Source organism: Peromyscus leucopus, chromosome 19 (assembly GCF_004664715.2).
Source record: "Peromyscus leucopus breed LL Stock chromosome 19, UCI_PerLeu_2.1, whole genome shotgun sequence".
NCBI lineage: Eukaryota > Metazoa > Chordata > Mammalia > Rodentia > Cricetidae > Peromyscus > Peromyscus leucopus.
Window position 1 is genome coordinate 10,480,709 of NC_051079.1, and position 12,641 is coordinate 10,493,349.

General features: G+C 41.0%; 1 protein-coding gene across 2 annotated transcripts in view; it reads left to right on the forward strand.

The window, feature by feature from the left end:
• The first annotated feature begins 530 nt into the window (after positions 1-530).
• Positions 531-12,641, forward strand: part of Dsg3 (desmoglein 3) — a 30,218-nt gene continuing 18,107 nt past the window's right edge. For both annotated transcript variants that reach the window (XM_037196971.1, XM_037196972.1), the window contains exons 1-5: positions 531-841; positions 9,640-9,675; positions 10,340-10,471; positions 11,315-11,470; positions 11,891-12,035. In XM_037196971.1, coding sequence (XP_037052866.1) covers positions 794-841; positions 9,640-9,675; positions 10,340-10,471; positions 11,315-11,470; positions 11,891-12,035 — 517 coding nt within the window. In that variant the 5' untranslated portion in view covers positions 531-793. The remainder of the gene's footprint in view (positions 842-9,639; positions 9,676-10,339; positions 10,472-11,314; positions 11,471-11,890; positions 12,036-12,641) is intronic.

A 12,641-nucleotide genomic window follows, 5' to 3' on the forward strand; every position in this document is an offset into this window, starting at 1 on the left:
AAATTAAAGGAGTAATTAAAAGAGCACTGTGATAACCTATCTGACAGTTGATCTACTTTCCCTCAGTTATAAGCGAACAAAGACACAATAGGATGTCACTTCAGCATCAACACAATTGGATTCTGCAATGCATTAATCATGTACTTCAAACCGCAGCGCACCCATGGAGCTGTCTGTTTATGTTTATTTCTAATTGACTTTATTCAAACCCTGTACTCATAGTGGCTAACTATGGTGCTCTCCTTTCTTGATTGTTTGTAGACCTTTCAATAACACACATTATTAATTAAGATGCACCCCTTGCCCAAATATAGTCAGCCTTAAAACGAGAGCTTTTCCACAAGTAGATTTGGGGAATTTTCTGTTTCCTCCTCTGCTTTCTCATTTTCAGTTGTGATCGTAAGAAGCCAACTAGATTTTTTTTTAAGTGTGGCCAGGGCCAGCTCTCTACTTCCATGCCATGATTAATGTGTTATTCATCTGGTACCTTCCTATTCGACTCTTGTCTTTGGCCTGTGAACTTCTCATTTAGCTTCCAACAAAGGATTCCATTGCTGTAGGAACTGAGGTGTGTCTCGGCTTTTACCTGGGAGGCAGTGATGCAAGCGTTTCTGCTGAGACCAATCCTTGGCTTGGGGTGGGGAGCAACAGACTAACAGGCCACCAGGAGAGTCCCAGAGCAGACAGCAGAGCCACCACTACCAGAAAGGGTGCTTCAGACATCAGCTACAGATACCCGGGTGAGCAGCTGCAGCGAGGGGCTTGGATTTGTTCACCAGGGACACCGGCGACAATGACCTGCCTCTTCCCCAGAGCCCTGGGGCCTCTGGCCCTCCTGATGGTAAGTTTTTATTCTGAAACTAGTAAGCTTTCTCTGCTGCCTTGCTTACTCCAGAAGATTGAATTTGTTTGCTGTGTCCCTGTTATACATTCTAAAAAGGAAGCAGCAGAACTAAACGTTAAACTGTGGAAGTTTTAAATTCCTTCTTTTTTTGCTTTTCTTTATGTCTAATTTTGAAAAGAAATATAAAACAGGAAAAAAGTTAATTTTTAATGTAACTATTTGATATTTCTTCAGTGATCAAATTAACTCATCCCAATCTCAGGTTTTATTTTTCACATCTTTATTTTCTTCAAAGCAGCACCTTTTTCTAACACACAAATGAAAACATGCACGACACAGCCACTTCTGTTCTCTAAGATTACACATCTCTCGTTAAGCAAAGGGCTAAGAACTCTGCATGCCTGATCTTGACACCCGACGTGTTTTTAGAATAGTCACCAACCGTTGAACTAAAATCAAAGTAATTTAGACTCTAGACAAGTTGGAAGGATTATTAAGAAAACCGGTTTTACATTTAGCCATTATGTGCAAACTGTATGGAGATTTTGTGGAGGAGACATGAACTTTGCAGGAGAATGGTGTTTAGGAGAGAAGTTCTTCTGCTGGCCGGGCAAACATTACATGTTTCCTAAAAGGCAAGAAGAACCTAAAGTGAACCCATTAGCTTAGATACTATAAGCTAGTTTATGCCTTAATCATTGTATTAGTGAGGCAGAAATATGTCATAACATCTCAAACCATGAAGATCACCAAAAATTTGAATGTAAATAAATATAGGAAAAATTTCCAAAGTTAATCACCACATTGTGGATGATAAACTTGGCCTCGGCATCCATTCAAGCCATTGCCTCATTTCAAAACACAGAGAACGGTGACTTCTAAAAGTCACAGGGAGATTGATCTCAAGAACTGTCTAAAAATGTGTCTGCCATCACAACCAATGCCTTGTATGAAAGAATGCCTCAATTCTCCCTCACATGACAGTGTTCAAACAGAAAACAGGCATCACACTGCTTTTTAAAAAATGAACCGATTGAACAAGGGCTCTGTTAACTGTGAATCAGCCTTCGGTTCTCCTATGATGCTGGTGACGAGGAAGACACAACATAGAAGACATTTCCCAACACACAGTGAAGTTTTGCCCATGTAGGGGGAGAGGAAAGAGGAAAGACAGGGAAAGAGGGAGAGAGAGGAAGGGGAAGAGGGGGAGAGAGACAGAGAAATTTAAAATGAAGGGTCTAGATATGACCTGTGCAATATCATAACCACTATCCACACATGGATATTTATTACTTCAAATAGAATTGTTCTCAGATGAGATACAGCATTAAATGTAAAACATACAACATAACAAGAGTAAAAAAGATATTATTAGTTTTTATTTTGATTGCGTATTGAAATTATAGTATTTTCAGTAGATTAAATTAAACACACCACCAATTAACTTTAACTTTTTACCAAGCCTTTTGATGCAAGTATAAGAAATTTTAAAACCATTCCTGCGGTGGCCATTTGTGCTTCACATTAAACAAAGACATATACTAATCCTACTTGCAGAGGGCGGTGTTCGGCAGGTAAGACTCAGTGGATTCAGTGGGAGTTGAAATTCCGTAAGTGGAGATGGACCGAACTGTTCCATTGTCAGACCTATACAAGCAGAGACAGGGCAATTGTGGCCTTTGCCGGGGGCCATGGAGCTACCGGTTTGACTGGACTGAAAGTGTATGCTAGAGAATCGGGGAGTGATTTAAAAAGGTGGATGAGTGTGACACTGAAACGTTCATTCGGTGAAGGCAAATGGAATCCTTTTAGAAAGAGGAGCCACCCAGAGTTTTGACAATGTGGTTACGGGTAAAAAGCAATGTTCTCAGAGCACCAGCATCATTTGTTGTTAAAGGGTGGTGTCTGAAAGTTGAAAGACGTGTCTGGAGGTTTCTAAGTATCTTTCCCAACACACACACCATACAAGGTCACTGACAGCATTGTAATGTGAGGTGTAACAGCAAGACCTAGGCTTGAGTGTGCAGCTGTTCCGTTGACTCACTCCAGGTCCTGTGTTCTCTATTGTCCAAGAAGAATCATCTTAGGCTGGGCATGGTAGCACACACCTTTAACCTCATCACTCAAGAGGCAGAGACAGATGATCTGTGAGTTCAAGGCCAGTCTGGTCTACATAGTAAGCTCCAGGACAGCCAGGGCTCTGTAGAGAGATCCTGTCTCAAAAAGAACAAGCAGCAAAAAATAATAATAAAGAGAGAGAATCACCTTCGCCCTGTCTCTGCCTCTCTAAAATGCCCACAGTGAGAAGGGAGCATCATTGTGTTCACAAAGGCGCTTTGAGAAGCAGAAGTATTTGCAAGACTCTGATACCATCCTCTTGTAGTGTTTCAGGACTAGGGGTGATCCTTGATGACATCAGTCTCAGTATTGTGGTTCAGTGCTTCAAATAACCACTGACATCAGTTTCAACAAGTCTTCAGTTACAGAATATTAAGAATAGCTGTGTGGGGCTGGGGAGATGGAGGTTAAGAGAGCTTGTTGCACACACATGAAGACCTGAGTTTGAATCCTCGAGAGCCATGTATAGCCATACAACCTGGAGCCTCCACGATCGGAAATGGAGACAGGAGGATTGCTGGGTCTTGCTGGCCACTAGCCTAGTTCCATGTTCAGTGAGAGACCCTGACTCAAGGGTATAAAGTAAAGAGTGATAGAGAAGGACACCCAGTGCCCTCCTCTGACCTCCATGCACATACATGTGTGAATACATAAAACACATACACATATACACCGCTCACCTATTCATGCACATACACAAAAAATTTTTAAAATAATATTTCTGAAACGATTGTTTTGAAAATTACAAGAGTATTGTGAGTGTGGGGAAATGCCACATTTTCAAATGTAGAGATTTTTCTCCAAAGTCTCAGCTATTTGGGCTTCAAGATTAATTCTTTGGAATATATAGGTACAAAGTAAACCTGAATATCCTTTTTAAGGTGTAAGATTTATCAGTGATCTATATTTATCTAATTTATTCCACATAACACAAAATCAACATTTTCAAGAAAAACTTATAGTTAAGATTCAGAGACTCACTTCTGCAGATAAAAACTGTCTTCAAAGAAAACCATTATTCCACATTTTACAGTTATCAAAATCTAAAACAAGTTTTTGCCATAGCATTCTATACCTGAAGAATGAGCTCATTGATTTCATGTTACAATGCTGTCTAAAACTTTGCTTAGGAAATTAACAGAGATGCTCAAAACTCAGAAGTTTAACACAGTTTTTTTTAAGCTGTCTGTGGTGAAGGGGGAAAGTGAAGGTCATTAAAATGTCAAGTCATGAACAGAATGTGTCCTGAAAACAGCAAGATTCCTTCCATCCATCTTTTCTATGCATCAGTTTATTTATTTATTTATTTATTTTAAATGGCTTTAAGCTAAACCTCCCATTTTAATCAACGGAAAGTCTCTGGGGTGTCTTTTCCATTCTTGATTAGTGAAATGGTTGTTTCCACTGTTGATGAACATATGAAGATGAGTCTCACTGAACCTCTTCGAAATTCAAGATTCCAGAGGCAGAGGAACCTTGCCGGCCTGCCTAACACTGCCTGGCTTTGGCAACCATCGGGAGAGACCTAATTATTTCTACCAATTAGCATTCCCCCTTGCCTAATACCAGAAACCAGTTCTCGCCCCTGACTAGAACACTCCGAGTCCCAGAGGTTTCGCGGAAACCTCTTAGCCTTCGGTGTTCCTTTCCAGTAAAAACTCAACCTGATAGCCTAAGGTGAGGGCTTGCTTGGGGAAGTGCCTCATGAGGAAATCACACAGATGACGGGTTGTCCATAATTACATGACGAATAATTGAATCTGCCTAATGCACGGCTTTTCTAACGCAGTACAGCTGGCCAGGCTGTGCATTGCACAACTTCAATAGCATGGGAACTGCAGTGGATGCAGCTCTCCTGAAGTCTGCCAGGAGCAGCCTGCACAGCGGCCCAGCCGAGCACTGCATTAAGGGGTCTCTCTCTGCATAGGCAAAGGGCTTTTGCTACCCCTTTCCTTCTCTCGTTAGTCTAACAGAAATTACTAGCATTTACTAAGCACCTACTGTGCACTTGGGCTCACTATGTGCTTTACACCTGCTCAGAGTTCAATCCTCACATCAAACCTACACATTAATAAGTAGTGTAATCCCCCTGTGGCAGATGAGGAAATGGAGGGACTGGGTCATGTTCCCAAGTCAGATAGTGGTGCTGCCTGGGACTGGCATTTAAATCATTCTGGAGCCTAGGCAGATGGCTCGGAAGGGCTGCCAAGCAAGGGTTAAGAGCTGAAATCAGATCCTTAGAAGCCAGGTGGACACAGATGCAATGGTGGACACATGTAATCAGAACACAGTGTACACACATAATCAGAACACTCAGTGTACACACGTAATCAGAACACTCAGTATACACATGTATTCATCAGAGAACTCAGTATACACATGTAATCAGAACACTCAGTGTACACATGTAATCAGAACACTCAGTGTACATGTGTTCGGAACACTCAGTACACATATGTAATCAGAACATGCCTATGGGAAGATGGAAGAGACAGGAATTCCCTGAAGTTTGTGGCCCAGGAGTCTGGCAACCAGAGCAGCAAACCAGAGCTCTTATCTCACACAAGGTAGAAGGTGAAGACCAACACCTAAGGCTGTCCTCTGACCTCCACACACATGACCTGGCACACACACACACACACACACACACACACACACACACACACACACACACGATGAAAAAGAAAACCAGGGTCCAGATTTACACCAGCACACACAACACAGCATCCTCCTATGCAGTCAAACGGAATATCAGCAAACAGCCAAGGGCATCACTTTTACATAGCTAAATATCTCAGCTAAAAAAAAATCAACTTTCTAAATTAATTGTGTTTACAATCAGTTCTTGAAAACTGAATTGTCTGAAATTATATATTGATTTCTAAATAATTTACTATATTATTCAATAGGAGAATTTGCCTTGGTGAATACAAAGTTTTTTAGGATGTTTTGTGGCTTTAAAATTCAAAAATTCTACACAGTCCTCACTTCAATTTTTTCTGCTTTATATTTACACAGCCCTTGGGTTGTTGTTTTTGGTGTTAAATACAGTAAATTCCATGAAGTACTCAGTGCTTGGTTATCAAATAGCTTTTGTGTTAGATGATTCCCCAACCGCAGATTGAAGTAAGTATTCTGAGGACGCAGACTGCACTATGATGTTCAGAGGGTTATGGATGTTAAATGCGCGTTCAGATTAGTATTTCCAGCCTACAGTGGGATTATTAGAACACTGGCCACCATACGTGAAGGAGCTTCCACATAGAAATAGGAAGAGTAAGTCGCCCGTTCTTCTGAACTGTGCATTGTGTAACTCATTTATCAAATGTGTCTTGGAGGATTTCTATGACCTGACAGGCTTACAATCACTATTTCTGACTAGTTGATCAATTATGGCAGTGAAACACCAACCTACAGGCATTTCATGACATTTCTTACCCGAAAGGTATAAATACAAAATACATAAAATCATACTTAAATATGTAATGACTCCTTGAATTACCTAACTTATTCTCCGACTTCCCCAGCGGGGAGTGTGGTGGACTCTGTGATGCCTTCTGGGAACGGGCAGTGTGGCTGGGTAAGCTGCTTGTCTCAAAGCTGCTGCAAAGCTCCCGACAGAAACCTTGAGGGAGGATAGCTTTACTTTGGCTAATGACTCCAGTCTGCCGCTGGAAAGCAGGGCGGCAATGGGCATGCCAAGGGAATCTTACATCAATAGCTGCTCCCACAGGAGGCAAAGAGGGCTTGCTGGGACTAGAGATGGGCCAGCTTTCTGAGCTCCACCCTCAGTGACCTGTTTCTCCAGTCAGAGCCCCCTTCCCAAGGCTCCACGGCCCTCAGAATTAATGCACAGCTGTAATCGGAATTCTAGCCAGCCAATGAGTGCTTCAGCATTCAGAAATGTTTCCTATGACGTTCCTCTTGTTTCTAAAAACAAACACTAAATGAGGGGCCATCCATTGAGATCAGTCTTAAGAGAGTTTAAAATTTAGAATGAATAAGTCATCTGAGGACTCTGGTTCCCTCAAAGCACTGGAAATAGGATAGCCTGTGGTCTGCTCTGTTAATTCTCCATAGACCAGGCTTTGCCCTCCTGGGAAGGTAGGGCCAGGCTTGAATGTCTATTAGAAGACTCATTCTCCATGGAGCTAGTACAGACATGACTCATGTTTTCTGGATGACTCCATTTTTCCTGTAAAGAGGAGCATACCCAGCCCATCCTTCCCCTCACAATCAGATGAGAAAGAATGGTCAGTGACCACACCACACTGGCCCCTTCTTTCCTAATAGATGGCACGGTGTTGGGGCATCATCTTGAGACACTATTTAAAAATCAGAATTTCTGCTGAAATGTTTACAGTGGAGGGGTTGATCATCCTGTGTCTGCTGTAATTGCTCCTTTGGTTCAGACTTGAACCTGCCTGTTCATTATAATCTTCAAAAATAAATGATGTAATAAATCTACATTGTTTCAGGTTCAACCAGGATCAGCCTTTGGCCAGATAAAAATCTCAGGTTACTGTCATATAACTTTCTTCTGTGTGTTTACGTTAGCTTGGGGTTATAATCTAGTGTCATGGCAATGCACACACTCTGGAGATAAAGTGGTTATGTTTCAACCCTAGCTCATTGGAGGTTGTTAAACAGGGAGAAAGGATTCGTATTCTTACATCTCTAGATCTATAAAAACAGGGGTTATATAGTAGTATCTTCTTCAGGTGGTGGCAATAAACAATAGCAATATTAAATATAATGTTCTGTGAATAACAACTAAACAAGTCACCTAGCACTATCACCCTTCTAATTTTATCCTGTAATTTGTTTTCCACAACCTTTTCCCCTCAGATCTCACACTCGTGGAGCAGCAAATGGTTGCTAAACACTTGAATGGGGAGGGATGATAGCATAAGTAACACCCCGATTGGGAAGGCTCATGAAGAAATTCTCTAATACTCATAAAACAGTAAGACACAGGGACATTTGGGAGCTGCATGCCATTAAAGACAATGTGAGCTGTACAGACTCAGAGCGGGAGGCATTAGTAAAGGCAGCTTCATGGAGCATGTTGGTGCTTGACCAGATGAATCACATGTAGGTGGGCAGTGAGGAGCAAGAATGCATTCCAGGTGGAAAGCGATACAGACGCCAGGCCTGTGGGCTCCTGAGAGAGCAAAGGTCCCAGGCAGCCCAACTTCTTCTATCCTCATTTAATTTTTTATACCAGTAGTATACAATGAAATTCTTGTTTGCTTGCTTGTTTGTTTGTTTGAGACACGGTCTCATTACGTAGTTCTGCCTAGGCTAGAACTCACTATGTAAACCAGGATGGTCTCAGACTCACAGAGATCCACCTGCCACTGTTTCCTGGGTGCTGGGATTGAAGACAAGCACCACTACCTCTGGAATTTAAAAGGAAGTGCAATGTTTATGTTGCAGTAGGAAGGAGAAGAGAAGATTTATGCCCCACAGCAAACAGCACCTGAGACCGGCATAGGACAACCCCTGCTTTTAGAAAAAGATTTCATTTTCATAAACCAGAATGGTTTCATTCTGCTCTCCTTACTCTAATATAGCTTTAAAAGAGGTGGGGGGAGACAAAAGCGGGTAACAAAAGAACCTGTCTTTAAAAGGAGCTAATCCAGGGTTGCTTTTGTATAAGCACACGATAGATAATAGAGGTTTGGGGGTTTGATTTTTGTTGTTGCTTTTTTTTTTCCTAGTTTTTTCTTTTCTTTTCTTTCTTTCTTTCTTTTTTTTTTTTTTTTTTTTTTTTTTTTTGAGACAAGGTCTTGCTACGTCATCCTGGCTGTCCTCCAACTCTTCATAATCTTCCTGTCTTAGGTTCCCACATGCTGGGATTGTAGACATGCACCACCATGGCCAGCATAATAGTTGTCAATAATTCTGTGACCACTTCCAGAGGTTTATCACAACAGTTCCTAAAGCAATGATTTCTATGGCATCCATGGAAGAAACATCGAGTGACTGAAACTGACTGAAAGCATAATTTTACAATCAAGGAGATAGTGGTGAATGGTGGTGATGGTAATAATGATGGTGGTTGTGGTGGTGGTGATGAATCTTCTTCCTTGTTTTTGTTTTGTTCTTTTGTTTTGAGACAAGGTTTTACTCTGTAGTCCAAGCTGATATGCATTTACTATATTACCTAGGTTTGTCTCAGACTAGCAATGATCTTCCAGCCCCAGCCTCTGACGGCTGGTAGATTCCTCTTTTCTGACATTTAAAAAAAAATCTGACATCGTGGTGCTAGGGATATACCTTAGGAGTTAATAGGTAATAGTACTTGGTACTTTTGCAGAGTACCCAGGTTCAATTCCCAGCACTGACATGGCAGCTCATAGCTGTCCTGAACCCCAGTTGTGGGGGATCCAACAGGTGCACACATGGTGCACATACATGCATGCAGGCAAAATATTCATGAAGTAAAACAAATAAATCTTTAAAAAGTCTGAAGCCAGATTGAAAAACAAGAGGAACTTGTTTGTATGGAAAATATTCCTTCTCTTGGTGGAGAATTTTACACTTTGGGATGCTTAAAAGCTAGAAATGAACTATAATCTGAGGAACAGAATGCATTGATAAGGATTATTAGCTTTATAGAGCCATCTGTTTGAAGAACTCACGTGGAGTCTGATTCTGTTTGATGTCTACAGGTGGTGCTGCTGGTGCATGGGGAGCTGCAGGCAGAGGTAAAGTGTGCGGCTTGTATCATTAAAACCAGAGTTTACTTCTGAAACTTAAAATTATACTGAGAAAAGTATGTAATTTAATTATTTGATAATTCAACTGTGAAAATATATAAAACTAAAATTCTAGCAAAAAAAAACCCCAAAATCTTTTCAAGTTATCTATAAATATTTTGATTATTAACTCATATGGTCTTGTTCATGTTATTCTTATTCTCTATTGGATTCTTGGTTGCTTGCTTGCTTGCTGGGCTCTGTTTATTGGCGAACCAGTCTTTTGGGTAATCCTGTCTCGCCTGGTACTCACTATATAGACCAGGCTAGCTTTGAACTCCGGGCAATCTTCCCGCCTCAGCCTCACTGCTGCTTGTTTGCGGGCATGCACTACTCTGTCTGGCTCCTTTTCTTCTTATCTTAAATAAACAACAAGTCAAATCTTATTATGGAGCATATAGGGGGGACTCAAATATGATCAAATGGTAATAATAACCATCACATAGCCTTGCAACGACCTATTTAATGCCGCTTCTTGACAAAGTATCAGGTGAGCAAATGGTCATCAAAGTAGAAAGGTAAAGTTCCTTAGCGCGGGTGTCTATCTTTGATCAATATTCAAAGCAAAGACTGCCCGCCATGGACGTGATAAAGTGGGTCTCTCTCAACACAGCCGGGAGAACAGCCCAGTGAAGACAGGACAGCGGTGCAACAGGCCAAAAGAAGGTACAAACGAGAATGGGTAAAATTCGCCAAGCCCTGCAGAGAAAGAGAAGACAACTCAAAAAGAAACCCAATTGCCAAGGTAAGTCACATTGACAGCAGCAGTGTGAGCCTTAGAATAAATGCACTGCACGCAAATTCAAGACAATACAGCAATTCCACTCAGTAATACGTAGCCTGCGAAGTCCACAGAACAACCACCTATTGTCTACAGCAAAACTATAATAGTAATGTTAAAAAAAAAGAGAGAGGAATGATAGCTTAGAGTTATAAACTGGGATTAAGAAATATATTGGCTCATTTTAATGTATTAGCCTGTGTATATCCAGATTCTATTAAACAAGGCTAAAAATAGAGAGAGATGGTAATCATTTGACTGAGAGTAAACATTGGATTAGCCCTGGATGGGCAACTACTGAGGCTGGACAATGAGCTGTCTCGTGAGCCTTGTACTATTCTCTCTGTTAAACAGCTTTAAAATTATAAAAATAAAAACCAATTCATCTTCACACATACTTTGAACATCTGTTACCTTATTTTCTCCCTTCTCCTCTTCACTGTCATTTCTTCCAATTTAGGGAAGCATCCTTTTTTAAATGCTAAGTAAGTACTGAGCATCCAGAAGAAGCTTTCCCACACCTAACCCCCCTTTGTTTTCTTACCTTTTAACACTCCCACCATGGTGCCACAACCCAAACAGGCGTTCATTCCAACCGGCTCATCATCCTGGGTCCCTGCTGGTGAGCAGAACAGCCCTATTTTATCCCTTATTCCCAGTCTCCAATAGTCAAGTAGTGCAAGAATAGATAACACAGTAAAGGAAAGGGTGGACCAAGAGAACAGATGACTTGAGACCGTGGAGGAGTCAGGCAGGAGAAGGCCCATCAAGGGTCAGCTTGACATTTAAGCCATTTTTTTCTTACAGATCACTTCAGATTTCCAAGCAACCCAGAAAATTACCTACCGAATTTCTGGGGTGGGAATTGATCAGCCCCCTTTTGGGATCTTTGTCGTTGACCCAAACAATGGTGATATTAACATAACGGCCATAGTTGATCGTGAGGAAACCCCGAGCTTCCTGGTAAGTCCTCAGTCAGGGTATCCTTCTCCTTGTACTTTGTGACGTTAAAGGGTAGCTCTTCCCCAGGTGGGTTTGCAACAGAAGGAATTACCCAGATTAGTCTATCAACGAATAAACTTAATCCCTCTACTAAAAACCTCCCCCGGTGGTTCATGTGCCTGGCATAATACGCCCAGAGAGTGAGGGTGAGGATGGGAACTTTCCAGAACTTCATCCTGCCAAAAAGCAGCAGCTTGAAGGAAGGGCAGCTGGGCCAATGGCAGGAGTGGGAAACGTTTCCTTTGCCCACACTTTGGGGAAATGCTTTTCTTCTTTATTCATTAAGTTCTGTAAATGCCAGCATTGATCTAATTTATGAGTGTTAACAATATTCAAACTAACTCCATATAGTGACAATGGATATTCTCCTTGTGTTTCTAGATCACATGCCGAGCTCTAAATGCCCTGGGACAAGATGTAGAGAGACCACTCATATTAACAGTGAAAATTTTAGATGTCAACGACAATGCTCCCATATTTTCACAAACCATATTCAATGGTGAAATTGAAGAAAATAGTGCTTCAAGTAAGTCTTTTATAGTTCCAGCCGCTTCCAATTCACATCTTTCAATTACATATATCATTATGTCATTTTTACAAACTATTCTGTTAGTTTGTTCAGTAGTTTGACAACAAAAAATTCATTAAGATAGTCTGAGTTTTCCTTTCCAAATCTTGTAGTAACTCTTAACAATTACCATCAGAATTACATTTGTAGATTATAGTCTCGTCACAAAGTTAGTATCTAGGTATACAACTTCTTTCTGAGTCACAAATGTGAAGAGGCCTCTTAGGCAGCCTGGATACACAAGCTCAATGTTTTTAGATTTTAAGGAAGAGAGACATATTCACATTATTTGGATCATATTTAAAAGGAAACATGGAGGTACATATGTCTGGGGAAGAACTCCAGACAGAAGATAGCCCCACTCTCAACAAAGCCAAGGCTGAGGGAGCATAGGGTTTTTCTGAAAGCCAACAAATTCTAGAAAGAGACAGTATCAGTGACATACTTTGGGTTTTTTTTATTTATTGTTTTTAGCAAACAGGTAGTTTAAAAAAATTTAAATGGAAATCAGTGCTAAAATATTTTGACTCTTTAATGTGAATGTAATGTCAAACTTTATGTAGG